The 27869-nt window shown below is 59.2% G+C and overlaps 1 protein-coding gene across 19 annotated transcripts; it reads left to right on the top strand.

Annotated features, from left to right (window-relative positions):
- Positions 1-3171: 3171 nt before the first annotated feature.
- Positions 3172-26490, top strand: ALS2CL (ALS2 C-terminal like). 19 transcript variants are annotated; one of them, XM_046659597.1, is made up of 26 exons: positions 3172-3379; positions 6299-6485; positions 6939-7139; positions 8121-8246; positions 9053-9251; positions 9648-9713; positions 10165-10330; positions 10805-10936; positions 11655-11774; positions 13316-13374; positions 13508-13574; positions 14048-14244; positions 15265-15330; positions 15763-15861; positions 15953-16114; positions 16825-16936; positions 18055-18132; positions 19083-19213; positions 20394-20567; positions 20723-20819; positions 21032-21189; positions 21758-21826; positions 22539-22712; positions 24871-25188; positions 25509-25605; positions 25994-26490. In XM_046659597.1, the coding sequence occupies exons 3-26, from the start codon at positions 7106-7108 to the stop codon at positions 26072-26074; spliced, it is 2982 nt and encodes a 993-aa protein (XP_046515553.1). In that variant the 5' UTR covers positions 3172-3379; positions 6299-6485; positions 6939-7105; the 3' UTR covers positions 26075-26490. The 19 variants fall into 19 exon arrangements, 13 of the variants coding, with proteins under 13 accessions (XP_046515553.1, XP_046515544.1, XP_046515560.1 ...); XM_046659588.1 differs by lacking the exon at positions 3172-3379 and adding an exon at positions 3999-4132; XM_046659604.1 differs by lacking the exon at positions 3172-3379 and adding an exon at positions 4011-4132 and having other exon boundaries at positions 6374-6485.
- The last annotated feature ends 1379 nt before the right edge of the window (positions 26491-27869 follow it).

Here is a 27869-nt window from a genome sequence, read left to right on the forward strand (position 1 = left end):
TGAGCCCTGACCCTGACCTCACACTGAAGCTGGCCCTCATTGCACTCTGGTCCTCATTCCAGGGTAAGCCTTGCCAACCTAGGGATAGAGGGAGAGAGGATCTGAGGAGCTGTGGAGGCCCGGGGAGGACTTTGAAGCAGGAGTGGGGAGGCCTAGGGTGGGGAGACTGCTCTGGTCCATCCTCCCACATCTCTCCTTTCCCTCCTTCCATTACTATTCATCTCCTGCCTGCTGAGTGCTGGAGAAACAGCCCAGGTGTTGGGCCGCTGTATTCCTCATCACCAAGGACACAGGTGGAGACCTGCTCAGGCTGGGGTGCTTTGGGCCTTGGGCCTGCCCTCAGAACTGGAGACCCTGTAGATCCAGAGCCTCATGGGGATCTTTCCTGGAGGTGCATAGAAGAGCAAGGACCAAGACAGTCTGCTGCAGAGAGCAGAGGGCCAGCTGTGGACACCCATAGGTGTCAGGGCTGTGTGATGATAGGGCAGGCAGGGAAATGGGAGAGCTATTGACAAAGGACGGCAGGCCCAATGGACTTATCGAGGAGACCCTTGACAGTAGGTAGTAAAGATTGGGGGCTGGGGATGCTGGGCCACCCCATCCTTTCCAGGCTTCCCTGGTCAGGCAAAGAGGAAGTCCACTAAAGCCCAAATCACTTGCTGTAGCTCTTGCCGCCCCCCACCCCGCCACCCCCACCAACTTCCTCATGCGATCTGTCATGGACCAGGCTAGGGAAAGCCACACTGACCAGCCAGGGAGGTCACCCTTGGGACATAGGGTCAGAGAGGCCTTGCTGCACTGGGCTGAGGTTAGGGAGCCTGACAGTGGCCTTGGGCAAACCATTACTCTTCTCTGCTTTGATGTCTTTATCTATGGAATGGAGAGGGCAAGACTCCCATCATAGAGCTGATAGGAGGATTATGTGAACTAAGGATTATGGGAGTGCTGAGAACATGATGGCTCTCCTTGATGGGATGGCTCAGCCCAGGAGGGGAGGGGTGTCATTGTTTCCTGTAAAGTTCATCACCCTTCCATCCAAGAAGTGGGGCAAGCCCAATGAAGAAATCTGAGAGGGAATACGGTCATGTGTGTCCCTATTGTCGCCTGAGATGGCCACTGCTCCAAGTGGGTTCCACTTCTCTGCAGGCTGTTGAATACAGCTGAGATTTCTCTGTAGGCTACTTATCATATAGCTTTTCCCCAGAGCTTTCTACCCAACACAAGCATCCTCGATCCCCACCCCACCCTAAACACACTGTCAAATACTGTCACACAGGCCCTGAAGTCAAACTGACTTAGAATAACAGTGTATCCCGAAAGTCTTGGTACAGTTTTAGGCTTCAGTAACCTCAGAAGTATAAAGCTACGAATTTACAAGAAACTCCGTTTGAAAGTTGAATTATTTAAATTTCCTTTTTCGCCCTCTGAAAACGGGAAAAGTTGACTGAAAAAAGTTAAAGTTATACAAAATCCACAAAACGAAATTAGCACAAAGAAAATTTAAGTAATTAAACTTTCAAATCCTGTTTCTTGTAAATTTGTTGCTTTATACTTTATGTCTTCTGAAGTTATTAAAGCTTAAAACAGACTTCTGGGGCATGCTCAGATTGACAGCTGTGAGCTCTCAGGGGGCTACTTAATCTCTCTGAGCTTCAATCCCTCGTCTGTAAAATGGGTATAACTACAGTATCACGGCACCTGCACGGCAGAAGCCTCCAGTAAATGCTGGGTGTTACAGTTATTGTTGTCATTGTTAAAGGTAGTGTGATATTACACTGTATAGAAACCCAACAATACCTTGTTCAATCAATGTCCCGCTGCCCAACATTTGTACTGTTTCCACTTCTCTAGTGTTAAATGCCGTGGGGAGAGGAATATCCTGAAAGCTAAAACCTTTTCCACCTTTTTATCTGTCTCCCCTGTTTACTCATGAAGAACTGAGGCCCAGCGAGGGGTTGTGCCCTTCCTAAGGTCACTGAGGAACAGGGGCCTCAAACTCAGTCTTCAGCCCTTATCCCAGGGCTCTGCCCATGTCCAGTACTGTTTCTAGTTCTTACGAAGTCCCCATAGCCCCCTGCACCCCACCCCCATGTGAGCCATCAGGTCTGGGGCGGTGGAGCTCCGGACCCCCAGGCTCCCCAGTCTGGCTCCCCTGTAAGACAGCCTCTCCTCCATGCATGGTGGCGTGAATGCTGGCATGCAGAACTCTGTTTGTCCCTTGTGTACTATTTTTAGCTCCTGTGGGTTTCCTGTAGGGATCCAGTCCAGCCTCCAGGGCCTCTGAGTTGGAAGCCACGGGCAGAGTCAGTTGGCAGTGGCCCAGGGACCCTGTGGATGGTTCTCTCCTGGAGCCTGAAACCCCAGGGATCAAGGTTCAGCTCTGGGAAAGCAGGTGGTAGGGAGCAGGGATCCCCCCCCAGTCACGGAGCCAGGCTGGGATCCAGGGCATCTTGGACTTAGCCTGGGCTGGGGGTGGGGGCTAGGTGGCTTAGGCCTGTGACACAGCGGCTGGGGCCTGCTGGGAGCTGGCAGTCTCTGACCTTGCTGGCCTGGTGCCTGGCCCAGAATAGCTCTGGGGCTGGGCCAGGCCTGGGTGAGACCTGTGTGTGCATAAACACGTGTTTGTGTCCCAGGGCACTCTCTTACATGGGAGGACATGTACACTCTGCACTTATCTCTGTGTGTGTCTGGGTGTGAGTCAGTGTGTGTTCCATGGAGCAATGCGTAAGTCTGTGTCCATGTGGACAGGCACATGGTCTGCATACATGTGCCCATGTACAGGGCTGCCACTCAAGTTGTGCAACGTGGAGGCCCTGCCAGTGGGTTCAATAGTAGATGGGTCCATGTGGCACAAATGAGTGTACACACCACTACATTCCAATGACTGTGGAATTGTGTATGTGTGCAGCCGTTGTGGGAGTGGTGCAGGTGGGTGTGTGCATGTGGGATTGGGCAAGGGCCCTTGGCTGTGTTGCAGGGGGCCAAGGGCAGGTGGACCCAGGGGAGGCTGTCCTTTGGGCACCACCAGGACAAATTACCTGGCCCCAAGCCAAGGACAAGCAGGGAGAGCGGCTGGGCAGGTCTTGCCCCATTTCGTAGATGATAAAACTGGATTTGGTAATGCTCGTGAAGTCACCCAGTGAGTGGGAAGTGGCTGAGGGAAGAGTGGCCCCCAGCCTTCCCCAAGATCACACAGACAGGAGTGGCAACTGGTCGTTGACGCCTGGCCCAAGGGACCGCGGCACAGCCTCGGTTTACCCCACTCTCGGCTACAAGTTTCACGAACCCACCCAGCGCGCCGCTTGTGCGGGCGTCTGTGACTCGGTGCGCGTCGAGGAGGTCATGGGGCAGCACCCTAGACCCGCAGAGCGTCAGAAGGGTGAGCCAGGGGGACTAGGAAGGCCCTGCCGGGCCGCGGAAACACAGGCCGCTTCCCGGACACCGCCTGGCTCTCCGGGGAGCCCTCGCCCGGGCAGAGGGGCGAGCCTGAGCGTTGAGTGTGTGTGGGTTGGTGGGGGGCGGAGGGGTCAAGCTTCCCAATTCCCCTCCCTCTACCTCTGCCACCCGCGCTGGGTCCCAGGAGCCTTTGGACCCTGGAGAACGCCAGAGGGAGAGCTCAGGCGAAACCTCGGGAGCGAGAGCGCACGGACACCACGTCCTGCTTCCTCCAGGCGGGCCCCTAACCCCACCAGCCCCCAGCAACGCGGCGCGGCGCGGCGCGGGGCGGGGCGGAAGGGCGGAGCGCAGCGGGGTGGGGCGGGCGGCGGGCCCCGAGACCGGCGGGGCGGGGCGGGGGAGGTGGACGAGAGGAGGGGGGTGTGGGGGCGGAACCGGGGGGGGGGCGTGGGGGGGCTGACGGGGGGGGGGCGGCGGGGACTAGGGTGGAGGGGCGGACGTGGGGGAAGGTGGAGGAGCGGACGGGGGCGGGGCGGCGGAATAGGGGCGGGTGGAGGAGCAGACGGGGGCGGGGCGGCGGGGACTAGGGTGGAGGGGCGGACGTGGGGGAAGTGGTGGAGCGGACGGGGGCGGGATGGGGGCCGGCCCGAGACGGGCTGGGTGGCGTGGGGGCGGCGGCGAGGGAGCAGCGGTAGTGGCAGTGGCGCTCCGAGCGCTGGGCGCCGGGAGTGCACAGGTAAGGGCGGGGTGGAGGTCGCGCGTCTGTGGGCGGGCTCGTTTGCTCCGTGCTCTCCTGGTGCCAGGTGGGACTTTCGCCTTCGCGCCCCCTCGGGCCGCTGCGTCGCTGTCCCTCCACGATATCTCGGTCCCCAGTGGCGCTCACCCCTGGGCCGTCCGAGTTTGTCCAAAGACCCCTTCCGTCCCAGCGGGGTTCAGCTTGTTCCTGCCTGTCCCGTGGTTACGCGGCTCGGATTTAGGGGCAGCGCAGGGACATCCCTCTCCTCCCCGCGGCCGTGCACCGCACGAGCGCAGTGTCCAGGGTCTTAGCCTGGGCAAGAGGTTCGAGGGCCGTGGGGCCTCATCCAGCCTGAGGCTGCTAGGAGGAGCTGACGCCGGCTGGTGGTATTTGCAGTGAAAAGGCATGAGCCGGGTGGCTGGGACGGGATCCGATGCTAGGGAAACTGCAGTTTCCCAAAGTGACTTTGTGTGCTTGGGCAGGGAAAGGAAGATAAGCTGTGAAATATGCAACCAGAGAGAGATTGGGAGTGGGTGTGGGTCTAGGACAAGAGGCTTGGAGTCACAGAGGGGCAGAGAAAGATGCTGGGGAAAGCCCCAGGTGCAGACTCTGAAGGGTCAGCTGTGACGGTTCAGCGCCCCTTCCCTTGGGCAGCCCCTCTCTCCTCTGTCTACCACTGGGCTTCCTGGTTGATCCAGGGGGCTCCAGAACAGCCCAGGAAAGAGCCTCCACAGCAAGCAGAACTTTCTTGCCTGTCCAGACCAGGAAATACCAGAGTGGGTGCCATAACAGGGTGTGGCTGAGGGACCTGAGGGACCAGGCCTTGGAGAGGGCAGGGGAGGCCTCAGTGACCCTGCCCAAAAGGGACACAGCATGGACAGAGGCCAAGAATGCAAGGGAGAGAGCAGGTCTGGCTGCTGGTTAGATCACCATGGGGACAGGCAGCTGACTCACCTAGGCACGCCAAGACTAGCCAGTTCTGTCCTCACCCCGCCCCATGGTGAGCATCAAGCCTGCCTGGGGAGGTAGGAGGCTGGGCCCTTCCAGGTGTGTGCCCTCAGGTGAGTTGCCCAGCCTTTCAGAAGTACCTAGCTCAGGTGAGCCTGGTGGGACTGGGAGCCAGAGGCCTGGGTCTGAGCCCTATACGTGTTCTATGTAGGGTATCTCTGGGCCCTCCCATACCTTCCTGGGCCTCAGTTTCCCCATGTGTATGTCCTGTGCAGCTTATTACTAAGGAACCTTAAAAACTGGATGGAAGGAGAGGGTAAGGAGGCCATGCCATTGATCAGAGAGGGGTGGGTTGGTGGTGGGACTAGGATTTGAGAGGGAAGTACTCCTGCTGGGTCCCTCTCATTTAAGGTTCAGTACCTCCCCCTCCTTCCCTGCAAACACACACACTCATGCACACTCATGCCTTGCCTCATCCCTGCCTGCACACTCTCCTCAGTGCCTCCAGGATGAAGCCCCAAATTCCCTAGCCTGGGAGCAGAGCCTCTCGGGGCTGCAAGACCGGACTGTCAGCTTCAACTGCAGCCTCCTCCCGCCCCTGTGCCACCTCAGGAGCCATGCTTAACTTCTGGTCCTTCCTCCGGGCAGTGTGACTTGGTTTCCTAGAGTCAGAGATCTCTTTGGGGCCACATACCTGGAAGGGCCCCAGAATAGTGTCTGCAAACTTGGGTCACTGGGGGTCTGTCAGACTCGTCCCAAGGGGCCCCAGGCTGCTTGGAGAGGTAAGGGAGGCTGAGGACCAGGTCCCCAAACCCAGAGCAGCTCTGCTGCATCAGTTTATCCTTTTTAGGGAGGACTAAAATAGTTTGACAAGCTCTGATCTAGTCGGACCCCTATTTGGTAGAGGAGATGACTGAGGCCCAGAGAGGAGCAGGGCTGTGGAGAAGCTGGGGCATGACCAGGGCTGAACAGCCAGGGAGGGGTTGGGAGGGGGTCCTCTGGGAGCAGCTGAAGTGTGGGCCAGGGGTCCAGCATAAGGGAGCCTCTGCCAGCCCCATGGGGGCAAGGGGTAGGAAGCCTGAGGTGGAGAAGGACTGAGAGCTCCTTGCCCTGAGTGTGGCACTGGCAGGGGGGACGGGGGGATTGCTACCTGGCCCTCAGGTGAGTGTGGAGGCTCCTGGTGCTCAAGGCCTCCCAGCAGCGAATTATTTGCTGCAGGTTCCTGGCTCACCCTGATCTGGTTCCTAGTCTACACCTCCCATCCTGGCTGTACCCTCTCCCCTCTGCCTTTAGCCAGTGTCCTCACCTCTCAGCTCAGACCGTGACTGACTGCCAGCTGAGGGTGGAAAGGTCAAAGGTCATCCCTCAAAGGACCTTTCCATTACATCAGTTTCTGGAGATACAGGTGAGGATCAGGTGGGTCCAGACCACGCTTGCTGCACCCCTGACCCCTTGGCTGGGCTTTCCTGGTCTGCTTGAGCTGACCTGGAACAACCTGCTCCCTTCCCCAGAGGGGCTGGGGCTGCTGCAGGGGCCAGCAGAGAGAGAAGGCTGCAGCTGGGTGTCCAGCCGCTTCCCCTTCCTGCCTCGCCCTCCCAAGGCCTCGCCCTCCTGAAGCAGTAGCAGGAAAGGTGGGGCCGGAATGCCTGGGCCTGGGCCCTGGGCCAGAGGTCTGAGGCACCCGCCTCACAGCCAATTCCCTGGGAGTTGTAGGCTCTGCCAGGACCCTGGGATGCTCTTTGGTGTCCTTGGCACTGGGTGGGGAGGGCTGAGACCCCTTCTCGTTTGCCCTTTTGGGTCTGCCTGTGTCATCTGCCCATCATTGGCTCCCTCAATTTATGTCTCTCACCCCACCCAGGTCAGCTAACTCCAGAGCCTCAGAGTGTCAGAGCCAGGGAGAGGCAGAGTCTGAGGGTCTTGGACTAAAAGACTCTCTAGCTCTCCACATGAGATATCTGGTCAGGTCATCTGGGCAGATGACCTCCTTTGCCAGGTGAGGGCACCAAAGTTTGGTGGGAGAGGGCTATGTCCGATTGGAGGCTGCAGCCTGGCTGTGGAGGTAGGTTTGAGCCCAGGCCCCTTGCTGCCCCTCCCTCCCATCAGGAGGATGCATTCCCTGGTGATCCCTGCTGCTTGGAGGGTCCTTCACTCCAGGGCAGTAAGTCCAAGGGCTCAAGCTCACCTGCCCCTATGGCCCCCAGGTCTTGACAAAGACCCATCCAGCAGGGTTATGAGGGTCTGGCTTCCGCCCATGCTGACCTCATCTTCTCCCTGCTCAGCACCATCTCTTCTGCAACTGTCACCAAGTCCCTCTCCCCAAGTCTGACTTTGGGTACCACCACTTCCTTGCTCTGAGGTCCTCCAGGGCTCCTCCATCAGCCCCTTAGGGTGCTCTTGGTGGGCCGCCCGTGGAGCCTGGACCCTCATGCCCACAAGCCTTTGCTCTCATGGTTCCCCCACCTGCACTACCTGCATCCCTCATCCTCCTCTCTGCCTCTTTATTTCTTGCCCACCCTTTGTGGCTCCAGCAGGAAACCCCCACTGTTCCCACAGACCTCTCCTTGCTTACACAGCCCTGTTGGGTCCCCTCTTAGCCTCAAGGAGTCCTGAGCCATGACCTTGATTAAAAGACTGGACTCCTCTGACAGTATATCATTGTGTCCAGAGACTCACTGGAGAGGGTGCTGGGTCAGAGCACTGCTAGGTATTACTCTGAGCCCTTGGGAGCCATGGTGGATGTTTGATCAGGGAGATGAGGAGGCCAGAACTGGCCTTGAGAGCATCTGCCTTTTTAGGTGAAAAGGGATGCTTCCCTGGGCAGTTCTGAGCCCTCTCTCCCACTTCTTCAGGCTCCCTTAAGCTGGGCCCAGGTGGAGAGTGGGGCAGGGGTAAGTGGCCAGGCCAGGAACTCCCCTTTGAGGCCACTCAGGCTCGTTGCTCCATTCCGATGTGGTGTGGTCGTGGGCCAAATGGCCTGAGAAGATGGGCACTGACCCTGCTGCCCGGTGCTGTCTCACTGTAAACTGTGACCCGCTCCTAGGCTCTGAATCCAGCACCCGGACCATGTGCAGCCCTGAGGAGGCAGCCCTGCTGCGGCTGGAGGAGGTCTTCTTGGCTACCCTTGCCCGCATCAACAGCCTTGTCCTCCAGCCCCTGGTCACAGCTGGTGAGTCTCAGCTCTCCTGTGGGGGGGCGGGGGGGGGGGGGGGGGCAGGGGACACAGAGACCATCCCAGGGGCTGGAGTCCTACCTAGTTGGACCTTCTGAGCTGCAGCTTTCTCAGCTGAAAATGGGAGTGGTAACACTTGGTATGGGCATCTTCTGATGGGCCTGGAGTCCTAGCCCCCAGGTGCTGGCTGCTCCCTTCTCAGAGGTATCCTGAGAGGCCAGGCCGTGAACCCTGTTCTAGCCCAGATCTGGCAGTGTGTAGACAAAAATTCTACTTCTCCCAGCACACAGGCCTGGATTCTCATCTTGTTCTCACCTGGTGCAAGATCGGACTGCAGGATGTCTAAGTGTTACTTCCAGCTTGAGTCTCACTTATGAAGTGACCTTGGGCAGGTGCCTTCCTCTCAGGAGCTCTGTCCATGCATCCATGAGTGGCAGGGATTACAGGATCCCTACAGACTCCATATGCTGGACCCGAGGAAGTCTAGAGACTCAGGGAATTAGTGTACTTGGTGCCCCTAGGTCATCAGTGCTGTCCCTGTTTAGTGAGGAGGTGGACATGTGCCCTTATTTACTCCTCGATGGGGCTCCTGACCACTCCAGCCTTCTCGTTCCCTGCTGAGCTCAAGGGGACACATGGGCTTCCAATCCTGTCCCGAGGACCCCAGGGATGCAGGACCCTGGCTCCAGCTCCAGGGCTGGGGTGCTGCTGGCCCTCAGGTGACTACTCAGGGCCTCTGTGTGCTCCCTGGAAGGTGGAGTGGCTCCATCACCCCTCACAGTGTGGTTGTGTTCCACCCCCAGCCCCAGAGCCCTCGGATCCCCAGGGCAGAGAGTGCCTGCGGCTCTTGCAGCAGCTGCACGGGAGCTCCCAGCAGCTCTGGGAGGTGATGGAGGAAAGCCTGCACTCGCTGCGGGAGAGGCTGTGCCACCCAGACTCCGTCGGCCTGGAATCCCTGCTGCTGCTGCGTCGTGCTGACCATGTCCTGCAGGTTCACGTGGAGTAAGGCAGTCGAGGGGGACTGGGGCTCAGCCTGGGCGTCAGAAAGCACCTGGCACTAGGGCTCAGCTGGGTCAGCACTTAGGCAAAGGTTTGGTTCAGCCTGGGGTGGGGCTCCCCTGGGGTCGGCCTCAGTGGGCTTGGGCATTTAGCCTGGCGCAGGCTCGGACTTTCTAGACCTGAGCCTACGGCCTCCCAGGGAAGAAAGACTTTGTGAGTTTGAATTGTCTAGTTGGGTCAGTTGGGACTTGAGGTCACCAGTGCCCAGAGCCAGGCCACTGTCTGGGCGCTCGAGGCCACAGTCCCTCAGCGAGTGAGATCTGGGGGCCCCCGAAGGGCAGGGCCTTGGATCTGGAGCTGGGAGCTGGGCCTGTAGGGTGTCGCCTGTGCTGCCTGCAGGTACATCGAGTCCTATACGAACTGCGTGGTGGTGCAGGCCTTTCAGAAGGCAGCAAAGAGGAGGAGGTGAGCCCAGGGTGCTGCACTGGGCCTCTGAGTGGGTGGGGGTGTCTCGGAGGGAAGGGTTGAGGAAGCCCAGTCCCCAGAGCAGCGACTGTCACAGCCCGTGACTCCTCCTGAGCTCGAACGGTTTCACACTGATCCATGTCAGGAGAGAGGGAGGGAAGCCTGGTGAGGCCACTAGCCAGGGCTGACCCTGCGGGCGGGCAAGGAAGGAGGGACCCTCCTCCTCAGGGTGGATGGTTGTAGTCAATGATCCCTTTCAACTCGGAGATATTGCCACTAAATCTCCAATAGCGTGACTCAGGCACTGTGTTGATCTGATAGGAGAGAAGTTGGGGGTCTGGGACTGGTCCTGGGATCTGGGGGGCTTAGCCAGAGCAGGGAGGCGATGGTGGTGGGTGCAGGAATGGAGGAGGGGAGAGTGAAGGTGGCTTGTGGCCCTTCCTCCACTCAGCGAGTACTGGCGGGCCCAGCGGAAGGTGCTGCGGCAGCTGCTGTGGGGCATGAGCTCCGAGGGCTCGGTGGGTACAGCACTGGTCCAGGCCCTCCGCCAGCCGCTCACCCATCATGTGCAGCAGTACGTGCTCCTCCTGCTGAGCCTCAGCGAAACCATCGGGGAGGTAGGTAGCAGGGGTGGAAGGTGCTGCTTGCTGGGCCTGTCACCTGTGAGGGAGCTGAATGAGGGGAGAAACAGGGCCTTGGCTCAGGGGACCCGCCTTTCTCAGGACCGTGGTTTGAGAAGGACCCGGCCATACCTTGGGGACCTGATCCTGTTCTGGGGGATTTGAGGTACATGGCTTTGCACTGGTGGAGCCAGCAGAGACCCAGAGAGCAGATGTAGAATCAAGTCCTGGGAGTGAGGACACAGGGCCCGGGCCCAGCTAGGGGAGTCATTGAATGGTCCTGACTCCCCTGGAAGCACGTTCATACTGGTCCCTCCCCGGAGGAGGAGCTGGCAGGGAGGAAAGGGCAAACTGTGGCATAGACCCAGGCCTCCTGAGCAGGTTGGGCCAGGCCAGGGTGGGGGGCAGCCATCACTGGGTGGGAAGGTTCCGCTAAGCCCCTGCCTGGCTGCTCTGTCTCCCTGCTTGCAGCATCACCCCAGCCGGGAGCTGGTGGTGCACACAGCCACCCTCTTTGGGAACCTACAGTCCTTCATGAGGCAGGCGCTGGACCAGGCTGTGGCCACCCAGGCCCTCTGGCACACCTTGAGCAGCCGGCCGAGGGTGAGTTCAAGGCCTAAGGGGCGGTCAGGGAAGGGGTCAGGGAAGGGGTTCCCATCAGGTGGGGACATGCTGGGTGGCTCTAGCTGCTTGCTGTACTCTCTATGCCAGTTTCCCCATCTGGAAGTAGGGGTGGTGGTTGAACCAGGTGGCTGTGAGATCCCTCTGTCTAGCATCTTCACCTATTTGTTGAGCACCTCCTCGGCCAGGTCAGGAGCTGGCTCTGGGGAAGTGCTGTCAGCAGAACTGACCCTGTCTTCTGGGATGTCAGACGATTGGATCCTCATGGCACTGCCCAGTGTGGCATGGACTCCCTTTGCATGGGGAAAGTCCTCTGTGCCTCGAGAGGGTGTGACAGGCTTGGGACCCAGAGGATTAGTAGAGAATTAGGAGAGCAGGTAAAGGGGACAAGAATTGCCAAAGAGAGGCTGGGATGGCAGAATCCTGGGTGAGATGGGGTTTGATGGGGCTTGTCTGGGGCCATTGTGCGAGGTGGGGCCGGGGAGGACAAAGTGAAGCTTCATGAGAAGTTGTGCTGCCCTGCTGGAAGTGGCCAAGAGGACCCTGCAGACCTCAGAGCCCCAGTGTCCATCACTGACCTGGGAGCTTCCAGGAGATGCTTGGAGTGAGGGGGGAGGTGTCCAGGGCAGGAGCAGGTAGTAGGGTGGCCGGCAGCATCCAGGACAGCAGTGCCTGAGCCTTGCACCTCCCCACCCACCAGGATGTGCTCTGCACCCCTGCTCGCCGACTCTTGCAAGACAGCCAGGATGTACCTGTGACAGTCACCCTGCTGCGGGCAGAGCGCGTGCTGCTTTTTGATGATGCCCTCGTTCTGCTACAGGTTGGGGTGGGACTGACCACAGGTCTTGGGGCCAGAGGGGGGGTCTGGGGTCTGGTTGAAAAAGGAGTGGGAAAGAGACAAACAGCTGGGAGGGAGAACTTGGGCTCATGGGGAGCAGATGGGGGCAGAAAGGCGGAGTACTGGGGTCTGGGGGTGGGCAGCATGCAGGAGCTGTCTCTGAAGGCATGTGGGCTGTGGGGAAAGGTCACTCGAGGTGCATCCCAGCCTTGATGCTTCCCAGCTGGCTCCTTGCTAAATGTCTCCACCTCGGTTTCCTCATCTGGAAAATGGGATAATTGTGAGCCAGTTGCTCCTTTACCGGATGCCAGACAACTCTTAGTTCTCTTCTTCAAATAGGAGAGGAGCCCCAGAGGAACCCCAGATGGCCCTTGTTGGCTAAGGAGGGCTGGATGAACCACTCAGGGCGCATGCAAGGCTGCTAGAGAAGAGAACCACATAGACGTGGGCCTGAGCCCTCAGCATTATAGGAGTCAGGAGGGAGCCAGGCCTGGGTTTGGGATTGTCACATGGCCAGCAAACTTGAGTGTGCTTAGTGCCCCTAGCTCATATTGTCTTTGTGACAGCCACAGCACTGTCTTCTTTGTCTCCTTCCAATGTCAGTCTGGAACTCCCCTGCAGTCAGGGAAGCTGAGGCCCAGGAGGGAAGCTACTTGTCCCACCCAAACCCTGGTCTCCTGAAGCCTCATTTTGGGGTTTGTTCTGATTCAGTTTGAGTTCCCCTCCACTCCCGACTTCACTCTCTCTGCTCCACGTACACTGACCATACTATAACTTAAATTCTCTGAGCCCTTTCCCACCTCTGGACCTTTGTACATCCTGTTATCTCTGCCGGACCGACTCTTGTCCCTGGCCTGTGTCTGGCGCACTCTTCCCCTTCAGGCCTGGGCCTGGTGCCTCCTCCTCCTCCTATGGCACCAGGCAGGAGGTCACTACACAAAATCTTTCAGAGGAAGGGGCGCTCAGTCTGGCTCTCACAGCAGGGATGGCATTTCAGGTAGGAGGAGCAGCATGAGCAGAGGTTCAGGTCCAGGAGAGTTTGGGGCGAGCTTGAGAAGGTGCAAGTGTGGAGTGGCTGTGGTGCCATGGTATGGAGAGGGTGGGGCTAAGGCACATGTGCTGGGAGTGGGCTGTGTGGTCTCAGGTATTAGGCTCACAGTGAGGTCTCTATCCCTCAGGCATAGGAGCCTTAGAGAGGTTTCCAGGAGGGACTGACAGGGTCTGAGCTGTGTTTCCAGAAGATCATTCTGGTGGCCGTGATGGAGCAGGATGGTGGGGGGCAGAGGAGGCTGTTCCGGGGTTCCTGGCCAGGTCCTCGGGTGGGAAGGGAGATGGAGGAGCTCCCTGGAGATGGGGAACAGGCAGGGTGATGAGGGACACAGTGCTGGCATGTTGGACTGGGCAGCCGAGGGACACTGTGGGGCATGCCAGCGGCCTGGTGCTTGGGGGCTCGGCTGGGTCGGAGGAGTAGGAGAGCGTCTGGTCTGGGCTCTAGAGGACGCCTGTGCCCCATCTTTTTCCAGGGCTCCAATTTCCACACCTTTGATCTGAAGCTCGTGTGGGTGGATCCTGGGCAGGACGGGTGAGCAGGCCCCTCCAGGGACACCCCTGGCTTTCCCTCCTTCCACCCCCATGAAACCTGTCTGCACCCCAGGCCCTCCCTCAGCACTCTCCTGGCCAGAGCTGGGGCCTACTCATCGCCTCCCTCTGTCCAGGTGCACGTCTCACCTCCTCACGCCTGAGGAAGAGTTCTCTTTTAGCTCCAAGGACCCTCAGGGCCAGGTGAGTGCAGATGAACTGTGAGTTGGGGGAGTGGGGTCACGGGAGTTAGGGAGGGCGACAGATGATGGGGAGGGCACAAGTATACAACCGTGGAGGCTCCATGGGAGTGTCAGGCCTCTGGGGTCATGGTCAGAGGGTCATGAGTCAGTCTGAGGTCAGGCATCAGAGAACAGGGTATTTTTCTTTGTGAAGCCAGGATTGGGGCCGTGTTGCTCCCTGCCCAGTGGTTGTGTCTGGCTCTCTGGTCGGGCCCTGAAACTGCAGACAAGGATCTTAGGTCTGGGTGGAGGGCCCTAAGGAGCAGTGTGGAGCAGTCGGAGGTCCCCCAAGGAGGGGGACTTGGGGAGGTCCCCCAAGAGCGTGGTGGGGGCGGGGAGTGGAAGGGGCTACCTAGAGCCACCCCCGAAGGTGCTTCCTAGAGGGGCTGCCTCCAGCAGTAGTGACCTGTCCTGTGTTTCCCCTGTCCCCACCAGGTGGTCTGGCAGAGGAAGGTTACCCAAGCTGTGTGCCAGGCCCTGCGTGGGAAGAAGGACTTCCCGGTGCTGGGGGCTGGCCTGGAGGCCTCCGAAGCTCCTGCCTGCCGCAGCGCAGCTTACACCTTCCGCGCGGAGGGCCGGCTCTGCGAGGCCACCTATGAGGGCGAGTGGTGCCGGGGCAGGCCCCATGGCAAGTGAGTGACCGGGGCTCTGGGGCGAGCAAGGCAGGGCTCCTCCTGGAAGTCTGCCTTGGGGCAAGAACCAAAGGCTGTTACTCCCTGTGGTCAGTTCAGTCAGTTCTGTTTGTTCTCCAGAGTCTCTCGTAAGTCCTCTTAGACAGGACCTGGCCTATAGTAGGTGTCTGCAAAATAAAGTCATGATGATGGTGACGCTGGAGAGCGTGGGGCAGACGTCAGGTGGCCGGCCTGCGGGACCCGCAGTTGCTGTTCTGTTCTTAGGAAGGTGGAAGAGTCATTGTCATATCTGCGTAGCACCATCTGGTGGGGTGGAGATGGTCTGTGGACATCCTGTCTTCATCAGTCCTCAGGAGAAGGCTGTGGGCGTGTCATCTCACCTATGTCATAGGGGCGGCTCTTGCCTAAGGCCTCCAGGCAGGTTATAGGGTGAGCCTCGCCTCGGTCGCAGGTCTGACCCCACGGGCAGGTAGGCTTTTGAAGAACATAGGGCCCCTCCCTGTGCTACATCTGGGAAAACCAAGACCCAGGAAAAAGAAGGGACTCCAGAGTTACCCTTGCAAGCATGTCTGTTAGTTTCTGATACCCTGCCTGCTTCCGGAAAGGGCTGGAGGAAGCTTATGAACAAAAACATAGGAAAAGTAATGTCACATCAGAAGAGGGAGGAGGATGCTAGAAACCCCACTGACTGGTATCTGGCTTGAGCTTGAAGTTTAGCTCTGAGCTTTCTGTTGGTTAAGGGAAAAAAGGGAACCTGGATGTTTCCAGAGCTCTTGCTACAGGGTATGGTGAGTGTGCCCCCATGAGGCTGCTGGGGCAGTTGTGCCAGGAGTAGAGAAGGGCTGAGAGCCCCTATGGGGTCACAGAGCTCAGAGAAGAGGGCTGAGTGGAGGCAGAGAGTCCAGTCCAAGGGGAACCTAGGCCTCAGAGAGTCTGCAGTGGAGGCTGGCTGGGGGTCCTGTGTGTGTCGAAGGATCGGTCTGGTGGGCCTGATGCCTGTGGACTTTGACTGTGTTCCAGGGGGACCCTGAAGTGGCCAGACGGACGGAACCATGTAGGGAATTTCTGCCAGGGCCTGGAGCATGGGTGAGGCTGGGGCTGATATGGGAGGGCATGTGGGCGGGGGGATGGCTTTCACCCCGCCACTGTCACCAGCCTGGCTCCATCCTAAATTCCCAAAGCTCAAGCGGGAACTTAGAGGCCATCTGGTCCAGCTCCCCTCATTGTTCAAAAGGGGAACCGAGGCTCCGAGGGTGGGGCGGGTCATGGAGGGAGTGGTCCAGGATCAGAAGGTGCTCCCAGGGTGCCTGGGGTCAGGATGGGGGTGTGAGGGGTGCTGATAGGGGCCCTTGGGAAGAAGAGGGGGCGCTGAACACCTGTGAGATTCTCGCCATCATCTGAGAAGGCCCCTTGGAGGCAGGAACACTCCTGGGTGGTATGGAGCAGGTGGGACGGGGTGTCTCGGGCCAGACGGTGGCCCCGATGTTGACTTTCCTCCCTTTCCACCCACACTGACAGCTTTGGCATCTGCCTGGTGCCCCGGGCCTCTGAGGACAAGTTTGACTGTTACAAGTGCCACTGGTGGGAAGGCAGCATGAACGGCTACGGCATCTGTGAGTAAGTGACCTTGGGCCAGACGGCCGGGTGGGCTCATGGGACGGGTGTGTCCTCTGGGCTGACGGGACCAGCCATCGGTGCCCCTCTCCAGGTACGGCACTGACAAGGTGTACAAGGGCTACTTCCAGGCAGGTCTGCGGCATGGATTTGGGGTCCTGGAGAGCACCCCACAGGCCCCTCAGCCCTGCAAGTACACGGGCCACTGGGAGAGGGGCCAGAGGAGTGGCTATGGCGTCGAGGAGGACAGTGACAGGTGAGCACTCTGCAGCCCCCCTAGGACTAGGAGACAGAGAGGACCCTCACGAAGCAAATTTCCTCAGGGCGTGGGCTCCATGTAGTCCGTGGGTCCATTCTGTTTGTCCCCTGAGTCTGAAGTCCCTCACTTCCTCTCCACTCCCTCAGTTGTTGCCGAGGCTCAGGAGGAGGGAGCCCTTGAGTGCAGGAGCCTCCCCACTCCGGCCTCCTTGCTCTGTCGGAGAGGAGCTTCTACCCCAGATCTGTCCCGTCTAAGGATCACAGCCCTTCTAGGCTTTCTGGGCTGTGAGACTAAGCCCAGGGTCCTCTGCCTGGTATTCGAGGCCTTGACTCCTTCTCTGACCTTACCCTGCTGTGCTGCCCATGCACCCCTCCAGCCTTCTAGACCACTGGACATCCCCACATGTGTCTTACACTCCTGCCTCCATGGCTTTGCACCTGCTTGAATGGCACCCCCAACTCCATTTGTCCTTCTTACCACCTCCTCCAGGAAGCCTGCCAGGGTGCCCTCCCCCAGGCAGGCTCCATCCCTCCTCCACCAGCTGCTCCTCTTTGTGGTCCTGACCTTGCCTGCCCCGGATTTGAGTTGAGTGGATTCAGGCGATGTCATTGCTCCTTGTGTGCCCACCCTCCCATGCCAGCAGAGCACACAGAAGGTGCATGGGACGGATTCTGATCCAACTCTGGCCACACCCCCTCCTCCCTCAGGGGTGAGCGCTATATTGGCATGTGGCAGGCTGACCAGCGCCATGGCCTGGGGGTCATGGTCACCCAGGCAGGCATCTGCTACCAGGGGACCTTCCAGGCAGACAAGATGGTGGTGAGTGGGGTGACCTGTGTTTGTCCTGAGCTCCTCTCTTCCTGCACCTGGGCTGAATTCTGGAACCTCCCTGCTCCCGGGGCCCCGAAGCTGCGCTGAGGCTGGTCAGGGGTGGATGGGGCAGGAAGCTGGGTTTCTAGGTGCTGGAGGGAGCCAGAACCTGGGCTGGCGTCTAGTTCTGCCAGCTACCTACTCTGGCCTTGGCCAAGTCCCTGCCCCTCCCAGCCTCAGTTTCTCCATCTGCAACTCAGCTTAGCTACTTATCTTAAACACTCAGCTGAATGCAAGAATGAAGTACATGGTAATGATGATGCCCACAGCCTCTGCAGCCAACATTTATAGACCCCTAACTGAGGTCTGTGGGCTGAGCCTCCCAGCATGATCTCTGGCATCCTTCCAGTCACCCTGCAGGTCATGTCATGGTCCCTAGTGTATGAGTGACAAATGTGAGGCTCAGAGAGGTCAGAGAACCTGCTCCTGAGCCCAGGCACACCAACACTCACCTTCTGCCTCACCTCCACCCTGCCAGGTATTTTGGCACAGAGTGGGGCTCTGGTCTCATGGCTGTTACTGTTATTATGGCTTGTTTGTTTGTTTATGCTCCACTTTGTTCTGTGAAGAATTGAAGGAGGAAGAGAAGGCAAGAATAGGCACATAAAATAGACTCAGAAATACGTAGAACACAAATTGGATCTCATTTGGCTCTGAGCTTCCTGGCAGCCAGTGCAGCAAGGGAGCCTGATCAGCTCCACTGTCCTGGGGTCAGTGACAGGGAGGTAGAGATGGTTCAGGAGAAGCCCAGCACTTCCTGAGACATAGGAGTGAAGGCAGGGTCCCCCAGGGGTTTCCTGAGAGAGGCCACTGGAGAGGAGGAGCCAGGTCCCAGGGTGGTGCTCAGGGTGACCCAGGATGAGGCCAATGGGCTGGTACTCAGGGCACAGAGGGCCGAGGGCTGGCATTTCACCTGGGCAGAGTTCTGGGAGGTGTGACAGGGCTCAGGACTCTTCTGCCCCAGGGGTGAATGCCCACCTCCCCCATTCCTCCCGTCCCCTTCCCTCCCCCAGTCTCCCTGTCCTTCCTAACCCACTGCTCCTACTCTCCCTGGCTTCCTTCCCTAGGGCCCAGGGGTCCTCCTCACTGAAGACGACTCCTTGTACGAGGGCACCTTCACCAGAGACCTGACCCTTGTGGGGAAGGTGAGGGCCCCTGGGACCCCACTCTACTCCCTGCCGAGGCCTTGGCTGGAGTCTGTAATCTCTGCTCTTGGACCCAGGGCTGAGCGTGTGGGCAGTGGGTGGCGAGGGGCGAGGAGTGCGTCTCCCATCTCCACCACATCCAGGGGCAGGCGCAGTGACCCTCCGTGCTGCGGAGGTGTGATTGGATCCTGGCGGGAGTCAGGAGGGGGCAGCAGGCTTGCCTTGCATGTAGAAGGTGCTCGTGGTCTCTGGGATCTGTCCTCCCACTGGCCCCCTAGTTGGGAATCCACCCCCTCCACCACCAGCATCAGTGCCTTGGGCAGGTGCCCCTGGAGTCACTGTCCTTCAGTATGTTCCTGTGTGAGCTGACAGCTGGAGGCAGTTGTGTCCCTGCTGAGGCTTTTGGAAGTGTGGGGGCTGTTTTGGTTTCATAATGACTGTAGGACACTGTGGCAGCTCATGGGTGGAGACTGGGAGTGCTATGAATGGGACAGCCCCATGCAGCAAAGAATTGTCCTCCCCAGGGCCAGGAGCACCCCATGCCTTCCCCTCCCCAGGGCCAGGGGCACCCCACGCCTTCCCCTCCCCGGGGCCAGGGGCACCCCATGCCTTGCCCAGGCCTCTGCCTACTTCTGGACTTACCTCCCCCGACCCTGCAGCAGTGCTTCCCCCACTCTGACCTGTGAGTATCTTCTCTCTCTCCCTGTCTTCACCCTCAGAGATGAGCCCCTGGGCAGCGGGCCAGCTCTTGGTCAGGGGCTCCTGCAGGGATGGAGGATTATGAGCCCCTCAAGATGGGGCAGATTGGGTGATGGTGAGAAGGCCACCCACCAGTCTCTAGCCTCTGTGACACAGGATGGACAACATGAGGCCTGTCACAATTGGTTGGAAGGGCAGCTGGACAGACAGATGGGTGGACGGATATCCCTGCCTCCATTCCCGGCTTCCAGGGCAAGGTCACCTTCCCCAATGGCTTCACCCTGGAGGGCTCTTTTGGCAGCGAGGCAGGCGGAGGACTGCACACCCAGGGCGTTCTGGATACAGCTGCCCTCCCCCCAGACCCAAGCTGCACCCGCAAGAGGTAAGAGCCTGCCCATCTGGCCCACGCGTTCCAGGGCCTGTGGTGGGTGTCTGTGTGTGTTTCTACCCCAAGGACTCAGGCCTCATCAGAGGGGCCTTCTGAACTGCTCGTGGCTCTTTGGAGGGATAAGAGAGCCCAGGTCACACAACCCTCAGTGAGAGACTCTTGGAATCAAGGACTATGTGGCAATAACTCCACATGCCACAAAATATCATGTGTAGGTTTTGCTTAAACCCTGCTTTTTTTCTAGGAATGATACAAGACAGTTTATAAAACAAAACAAACAAGAGCAAAATAAAAAATAAAAGTGTGAGTTGAGCTTAAAAGAAAGGGAAGTACTGATAAGGCCTCACAGTGGTTATACTTGAACTTAACCTGGCTCTGGGTTCCCTGGCAGCCAACATGAAGAAGGAAACTTGCTAAGTGCCTCAGTGTCACTATCATGGGATATTTGAGAATGGGAGAGGCTTCTTCTCCATGGGGACAGAGTTTTTACTTGGAAAACTCTAGTTCAAGTGGTGACTCTCGCCATGTCTGTTGAGGTGTGGATGGTGGTTCTAATGGTCCCAGGCAGCATTTCAGATGTAGGGAGGGGGTACAGTTGACTCCTTGATCTGTTGTCCCTGCATGCTGCTTCCTGACAGCAGGAGCTGGGAGTGGACAGCAAACCGTCGGGATATGACCCAGCCCGGTGGGGTGCAGGTATAGGAAAGTCTGTGAGCATGACACGGGAGGGCAGTGACCCGTTAGACAGTGTCCACTAGACACACATGCCCCGAACCCCTCAGGCCTGTTGGCCAAGACAGGATCAAGCTCAGGAAGGAGCCCGTTGTGGTGGGAGGGAGGGTGGGGTCTCATGGCAGGGCAATCCTGGACTTCGGGCCCTGGGCTCTCTTAGGCCAAGACCCCGCTCTCTGGACTTGGCCTCCAGCTCTCCAGATTTCCAGATCTTTGTCTCCTTTCGCAGGCTCTGTGTGCCCCGTCTCTCTTCTCCACCGTGGAGTAGATTCTCTCTGTCCTTCTCTCCACCTCTCCTTTGTCCTCCAGGAGCCTTGGAGGTCAGCCCCCCTGTCCCCCAAATCCGTCCACCCTTCCTGGGCCCTGAGTTGGGGCCAGGCGCCGACAGGGTCCTACCCACCATAGCTCCATCTGCCCCTCATCCCCACCACCTCTGTTGCAGGCAGCTGGGTCTGGGCGCCTTCCCCGTGGAGAGCCGCTGGCAGGGTGTCTACGGCCCCTTCCGGGACTTCGTGCGCGCTGGCTGCCCTGCGGAGCTGCAAGAGGCCCTGCTGGGCTTCCACGTGCAGAGCTCGAAGGAGCTGCGCAAGTCCCAGGAGTACCTGTGCTGTGAGAGGTGAGGCCCAGCGTGCATGTGCGTGTGCACCCACGAGGGCATCCAGAGGGCCTGTGCTGAGGTCAGGGGGCTCAGAGGGCACAGGAAGGAAGGCTTCCTGAAGAGGGTGGGCGTGGGCCCAGGTGTGGGTGAGAGACGTGTGCACGGTGCCCCAGGAGCCACTCTGAGGACAGTGCATGCAGAATGGAAGACATGCTGGAGGAGCTGCTGCAGCACCGGGAGCCCAAGGCCCTGCAGCAGTGCCTCAGGAAGGTGAGAGGCCTTGGGGAGGGTGGCCTGCCGGGAGGCGACCTTCTCACTGCCCCCTGCTGCTGACCGGAGGGGACAGGCCCGTGGCCCCTTTCTCCTCAGAGGCCTCAGTGTTCCCATCTCTGAAATGGGAGCAGACTTGGGGGTCGTGTCTGGGCAGGCTGTGCTCCAGTCCCCGGCCTGAGCATCTCTTTGTTGCCTTTACACCTGCCCAGGCTCTGAGCAACTGGCTACACCCCCTGGGAAAAGTGCTCCGGACACTGATGCTGACCTTCCAGGCCACGTACGCAGGCATCGGGGCCAACAAGCACCTGCAGGGGCTGGCCCAGGAGGAGGTGAAGCAGCACGCCCAGGAACTCTGGGCCGCCTACAAGTGAGCTCGGTGGCACGTGGGGCCCACCACTGCCCTGTGAGCCCAGGCGGGTGGACTGTGCCCTTTCCAGGTGTCAGCTCTGCTTGGCGCCCTGGGCAGGAATGGCGCCTCTCCCTTAGGTCTGGATTGAGGAGGAAACATAGGATGGGCTGGTCAGTGTGCAGCTGGGGAGGAGTGGGGTTAGAAGGTAGATGAAAGAGCAGGGCCCAGCCATGGCCAGAGTCCAAGCTCCCACCAGGCCCTGGGCCAGCCCCTCACCCCAGGGGAACTCTAAACTGAGCCTCACCCTGGCCTCAGACCTCATCTCCAGTCCTGGCTGAGCTGCGACCCCATCAGACATTACAGATGGGGGTCCTAGACACGTCAGTTCCTTCTGTCACGGGGCTCCGAGACTCTTGGGCTGATGTCCTGTACTCCCAGCCTCCTGACTGCTGAGGTTTGGGAGGCTCGGCTCTGCAGGCCTCATGCTCCATGGTTCTAGGGGACAAAGCCCAGCTGCCCTGGCAGTTGGTGGCTCCGGTGCTCTGGGAGGTGGCAGCCATGCCGTCCCTTTCTCTCTGGGTTGCAGGGGTCTGCTGCAGGTTGCCTTACAGCGCAAAGGCCAGGCTCCAGAGGAAGACGAAGACGCAGAGACGAGGTGAGCGCTCCCATGGGGTCTGCAGGGTCCTCTCCCCTGGGGCAGCCAGGCTTGGGTCCAGGGAGGCCTCACGCCTGTGCTCGGGGGAAGGGGTTACACCTGGGGAAGTGTTGAGGGTTCATGCCACTGACCGAGCATCATTCATTGACTGTTTGGGGGTCAGAATGACCTACGACCTCTGTTCCTTGAGCAACCCCGGCAGGGGCCCCTGTACAATGCACCAAGTGCATCTTTATTCTACATGTGTTATCTTAACCTCATCTCTTGAGTGTGCAGAGGGTGAGCAACTTCCCCAGGCACCCTCCTTCTCCCTGTGCATAGATAGGGAAACTGAGGCCTGGTAGGGGCTGAGCCTAAGGTCACACAGAGCAGGAGTTATGTGGTCATTAAATCTGTCTCTCCTGGTCCCCTGAGACCAAATCTTACAACTTGCCTTCAGATTCCAGGCCCAGAGATCCTGATCAGAGAGGCCTTTCTGTCACTGCATTGCAGGAGGCCTGGGAAAGTGTATGTGACAGGAGGGAAAACTTCCCCCTGGAGTCCTAGGAAACGCAGAAAACCAGGAGGCAGAACTGGACTAGCTTGGAATGGCTGCTGAGTGTTTGTCTATCCAGGGCCCTGGCTTTACTTTGAATTAAATGGGGATCATGAATAGTGATCCCCACCGCTAGGCCCTCACCCTGCTGACCCCAACCTGGTCACCGTCACTCAGGGACCTGCAGGTGCATGGACTGGTGCTGCCCCTCGTGCTGCCCAGCTTCTACTCAGAGCTCTTCACTCTCTACCTGCTTCTTCATGAGAGAGAGGACAGTCTCTACAGCCAGGGCATTGCCCACCTGAGCCTCTTCCCCGACACCAAGCTGCTCGAGTTCCTGGACGTGCAGAAGTAAGCCATCCCCCCGTGCCGTGTGTGCCAGGGCTCTTGTGGAGCAGAGGCTACCAGTGCAATTCAAATTGTCTTCAGCAAAAAAGGGGGAGCGTTAATTGGCTCACGTACCTGTGAAATTCTAGGGTTATGCGCGTGTGGCTAGATTCAGGTGTGGCTGGATCTCCGTGCTTAACTGCATGGCAAAGGGAAGCAACTCTCTTTCTCTGTTGGTCTGTCTCTGGCTCCCGCTTATGGTAACACGGCGCCAGCACTTAAGGTTTATATTCTCCCAGCTCAATCTTCCTACTGTCCTCTCAGGGAGCTGGTGTCTCCCTCTTGACAGCTCCAGTAGGGCCCCTGAAGTTCCTCACTAGCTTGGCTTGGGTCTTGAGCCTCCCCCTGAATGCTGGCTGTGGCATATTGGCCAGGCCTACCTCAATATTGACCGCTGGGGCAGGGTCTCCCGCTCCTAGCTCTTGACTGAGAGCAGGGGAGCGGAGATCCTCAAGGGCAGAAAGGGGCCTGGTCCGGGAGCAGGGCTAGGCCTCCCCTCTCTCCTTGGTCTCCAAAATAACCTTTCTCCTTAGTGCCCCTTCTGATCCCTGATACTGAGAGTGACCCCCCGCCCGATGGAGGGCATGGATGCTCCCTCTCCTCCCACACCCGGTCTCCTCCGTCACATAGCGAGGGTGCTTCCCACCCACCCCCAAAAACATGGTTTCTCTTTCCATCATGGTGAATGTTTCCTGCATCTGACAGTCACCAGCCCAGACACCTGGTCGCCAGCAGCTTCCCAAGGGTCCCTCCTCCCCAGCCACCCCTGCTGCCTTTGTGCCACTTCCTCCATGCTGGCCTCCCTGCTCCACTAGCTCCCAAGTCACCGCCTTGCATTGCACTGCCTGGCGTCTGTGCCCCTCCCTGCTTGCCAGCCTGCACTGGCTGCCAAGCCCCCAGACAGTCTCCCCAACTCTCACTCTGGCCTGACCACCAGGACTCTGCTCATGAGGGTCCCTTGGCCTGCAGCACTGCTTCCCCCACCCCCTGCCCCTCACCCTAGCCAAGTCCTGCTCACGTTTTGGGACCAGATGAAGGGCTCCCTCCTCCAGGAATCCCTCCCAGCCTTCTGTTGCCTTGGGCTCCACACATGCACTCCAGGATGCCACTGTGGACCCATTAGTTGCTCTCAGCTGTGCTGGGGGCAAGATGCACAGGGACTTTGCCTTCTGACCTCAGGGCCTGCCCCTGCTCCTGGCAAAGCCTTCCATCTCACTTGTTTGATTTCAGGCACCTGTGGCCCCTCAAGGACCTCAAGCTGACGACCAATCAGGTGCAAGGGTGGGCCCGTTACCTGCCCCAGGGAGAGGGAGGCCTGAGCCTGAGCTGGGCCCCCAGAATTTGCTCAGGCTTCCAAGCAGCCCTCAGGCGCTTGACTGCTGCTCAGAGACTGCAGAGGGGCCGGGTGGGCAGCTGCGGGGACGGGGGCGACACCAGGCCTCCTGCGTCGTTCTGTCTCCCGTGAGCGAGGGCGAGGGTGCAGCCGCCGGCCCGGTGAGCAAGCTTCCCCCCTTTTCCTGGCTGTGTGAGCGTGGGCAAGGTACTTGACCTCTGTGCCTCAGTTTCCTCGTCTGAGAAAGTACTCCGTGCTGTAGTATTAGTACTACTACACGGGGTTACTGTGAGGAGGAGGTGGGCTGGTGCACAACAGGCTGTGGTTTTCATCGTGTGCATCCTGGACCAGCAGCAGCAGCAGCATCTGGGAACCTATTAGAAAAGCAGATACTTGGACCCTCCCCAGACCTACTGAGTCAGAAACTCACGGAGTGGACCCAGAATCAGTGTTTCAACAAGCCCTTGGGTTTGAGAGACGTTGACTTAGGCACTCAGAAGTAGGTGGCACCCAGTGGCCGTTGGCTGTCATGATTGTCTTCCTATCCGCCTTGATCCTCCCAACCTCCTGGAGACCATTTACCCCACTTTACAGTTGAGTAAACTGAGGCTCATGGTGGAGCTGTGACTTGCCCTGTGTCACCCAACCCTGTGGGTAGGGCTGTGCTGAAGCCAGTGATAGAAAAGGGGTGGGAGGCAAGGGCCTCAAGGCCAGCTCTGGCCCTGGGAAGGAGGAGGTGACAGCACGGAGGAGCTGCAGCCTCATTCAGCCTGCTGTCCCTCCCTGCAGAGATGCTCCCTGGTCAGGGACAAGTGCTTCCTGTCAGCTACCGAGTGTCTGCAGAGGATCATGTGAGTCTGTGCCCTCCAGAGGGTGGGGGTGGAGGCAGGGGTGTTGGGGCCCCTGGTTGGGACTGAACCCAGGGGCCTTGATCTGGAGCCAGTGCCCCTGCTGCAGCACCACGGTAGACCCCCGGGAGAAGCTGGAGGTGCTGGAGAGGACGTATGGGGAAATTGAGGCCACCGTGTCACGGGTGCTGGGCCAGGAGCACAAGCTGCCCATGGACGACCTGCTGCCGCTGCTCATCTATGTGGTATCGCGTGCCCGGTGAGCCCAGCCAGACAGAGCTGGGGGGTAGGCTGCAGGAGGATCCCTTCCCACCCTGCCCCGCCCCATCCCACCCCCAACCAAGACGTGCTCTGGTCTTTGAACATCAGGGTTTGTGGACACAGCTTTTCTTGGTACAGATGGGGAAGCTGAGGCCCAGAGAGGGCAGGGTCCCAGGAACCCACCCATGAGTGCCAGAAGCAGAGTAGGGGCCACACCCCAGGTGTCTAGCCACCCAGGCCAGGGCTCCTTCCTCAGCTGCTCAGTGCCTGTCCCTGACGCCCTCTTCTCCCTCTCACTGTGGGGCGGTGGTTCTCCAGAATCCAGCACCTGGGAGCCGAGATCCACTTGATCCGTGACCTGATGGAACCTATCCACATAGGAGGCCTGTATGACTTTCTGCTCACAGCCCTGGAGGTGAGGGACAGAGGGAGTGGGCCAGCCCCTTCCTCGCCCCAAACACCATCACAGGGATGAGCTGAAATTCACAACTTATGTGTGTCTCCATCGCAGCGTCTTCACAGCCACTGATCCTGCCCTTGTTAAAAGGGGCCGGGTGGGGGTGGGGGATGGCCACAGTGCATCCCAGCCCTCAGATCCCCAGGGCCTGGAGTGTGTTCCAGGCTGTATCCCAGAGCACAGTAGGAGAGGGAGGGCCCCATTTCCTTGCAGGGTGGCTGAGGGCTGAGTTGGAGGTGGTCCAGGCCCGGGAGGTGAGCGCACCCCAATATTGGGCCCTGGATCTTGTGCACGTGGCTGGGACCGGGCAGACCAGCTGACCTCAGCCTCGCCTCTCTCCCACCAGTCTTGTTACGAGCACATCCAGAAGGAAGACATGAGGCTGCATCGCTTGCCCAGCCGCTGGGACTCCAGGGTGTCCTGGTAGCTCAGCCTCTCCTGGACAAACTGCAGGGGCCGCCATGGACTTCCCGTGGGAGCGAGCATGGCCCAGCCTGGCCCTTGTGGACCCAGGAGCAGCGGGCAGCATGGGCCGGTGGAGGTGGCTCTTGGAGGAGATGAGCGATTATTTTCTTGCAGGGAGATACCGCTGCTGCCCTGACTGGGATGAGGGTTGGGCGTGATGGATGTGGCCCCAGAGCTGGGGGCTTCTCCTTTCCCTTCCCCCTGCCACTCTTTAGGCCACTGGGCCAGGTTTGGATGACCTCTGTGACCTGCAGCAGCTCACAGGCTGGGGCTAGGAACCCCTGGCTTCTCTTTGCTGGAGCCTTACTCCCAAGTTACCAGGCCTCTCTGGGCCTTAATGTTGCCATCTATAAAATGATGGACTTGGTGGTCTGTAAAGGACTTTCCGTCCATCTTGCTGGATTCTGGGGTCCTCCCAGAAGTCTGCCTTTAGTGTTTTGGGCTGTAACTGAAGTTCTCATGTCACCGTCGGTCTTGTGCCATTTCTCCACTCCTGGTCAGAAGGCTCCAAGGTGGTAGTGACCACTCTGTGTTGGGCCTTTTTCCCATGAGTGGTCTCCTGGGGACCTGTGTCCCAGGGCAAGCTGGCTGCTCAGGGCTGGGAGGCAGAAGGAGCTCCAGCTCCACCCTGACCTGTGGGTGGCCTCTGGGGAGGCCCTTCCCCTCGTTGGGTAAGCAGTTGAGGGGGTGAGTTTGGTGTGGTGCGTATCCATGATGCAAAGGGCGGTGCTGGAGCAAGCTGGAGGGTCTGGGGAGGAAGTGCGCCTTTCTTGCCATACCGCCAGCGGAGCCCCAAGTGGCCCGGGAATTGCACACCTGTGACCTCTGTGGCCTGTGTGCAGAGGGACAGCATGACGCGGGCCTGTTCCCTGACAGTCGCACCTCTGGCTTGGGACCCTGGGCGGGGCGGGGAGGCAGTGGGAGCTCGGATGCCTTTGGGAGGGGAGGACTTGGTTTACATAGTAGTCCTAGTGTGGGACCAAAAGACGCAGGAGCTGGATCTTGTGGCAGCTTCATCCCTTTCGGGCCTCGGTTTCTCCCCACATCAAGGGGCTTGGGCCAGGTGACCTACAGGAGCTCCCCCTGCCCTAATAGGAGATGTGACAGTAGGCAGGGCGACTGTGTTCTGAAGTGGTTCAGGGGTGAAGCCTGGGCAGTGGGCAGATTTTGCAGGGGTGTAGCCATGGAGGACAAGCCGGGCCCAGCTGCTGGGCCCACCCTGCCTCCATGCCCTGGACGTAAGCAACTCAGGTCACTGTTCTTGGCTCCGGGTATGCCCTCCATAAACGAAGCGCTCACCTCAGCGTGTGAGGGAGGGGCTGAGGGAGACTCTGAGAAAGCTCAGTCACACCTGAGCCCAAAGCTGAGTTCCCCCCTGGGAGCCTCGGGGTGAGGAGGTGGTAGTGGCTGGGGGGCACCCACAGGCCCTCAGAGATGATATGGGGCAGTGGGGCGAGGGTGAAGCTTTCTCTGGCTGGTTCTGCTACATGTGGCAGCCTGAATGAAGGGTCTTAGGCTCTGGTTCTGCCCTAAACTCCTGTGGCATCCCCCTGAAGGTCCCTGGAAGGAGGTTGATGAAGAGTGAGGATACCCAGGGTGCTGTGGGCATTCACGCTTACCCAGGACTGTGGCGACTCGCCGGTATTTTAATGCCCTCCAACCGTTCTCACCTAGTTCTTGTCCTTTGACAAGTGAGGACAGCCTTGCCTCAGGGCGGCCCCACTCCAGAGACCCCGGCCCACCACTGCCTCTCCAGG

Source organism: Equus quagga, chromosome 1 (genome assembly GCF_021613505.1).
Source record: "Equus quagga isolate Etosha38 chromosome 1, UCLA_HA_Equagga_1.0, whole genome shotgun sequence".
NCBI classification, from domain to species: Eukaryota; Metazoa; Chordata; class Mammalia; order Perissodactyla; family Equidae; genus Equus; species Equus quagga.

What these genes read in the sequence shown, in the direction of transcription:
- ALS2CL (XM_046659573.1), top strand. Translation starts at nt 8,063, where the DNA reads ATGGGCACTGACCCTGCTGCCCGGTGCTGTCTCACTGTAAACTGTGAC. An exon ending in ATGCCCTCGTTCTGCTACAG is followed by an intron (nt 11,775 to 13,315) that starts GTTGGGGTGGGA and finishes ATCTTTTTCCAG; the next exon opens with GGCTCCAATTTCCACACCTT. An exon ending in TTCTGCTCACAGCCCTGGAG is followed by an intron (nt 25,606 to 25,993) that starts GTGAGGGACAGA and finishes CTCTCCCACCAG; the next exon opens with TCTTGTTACGAGCACATCCA.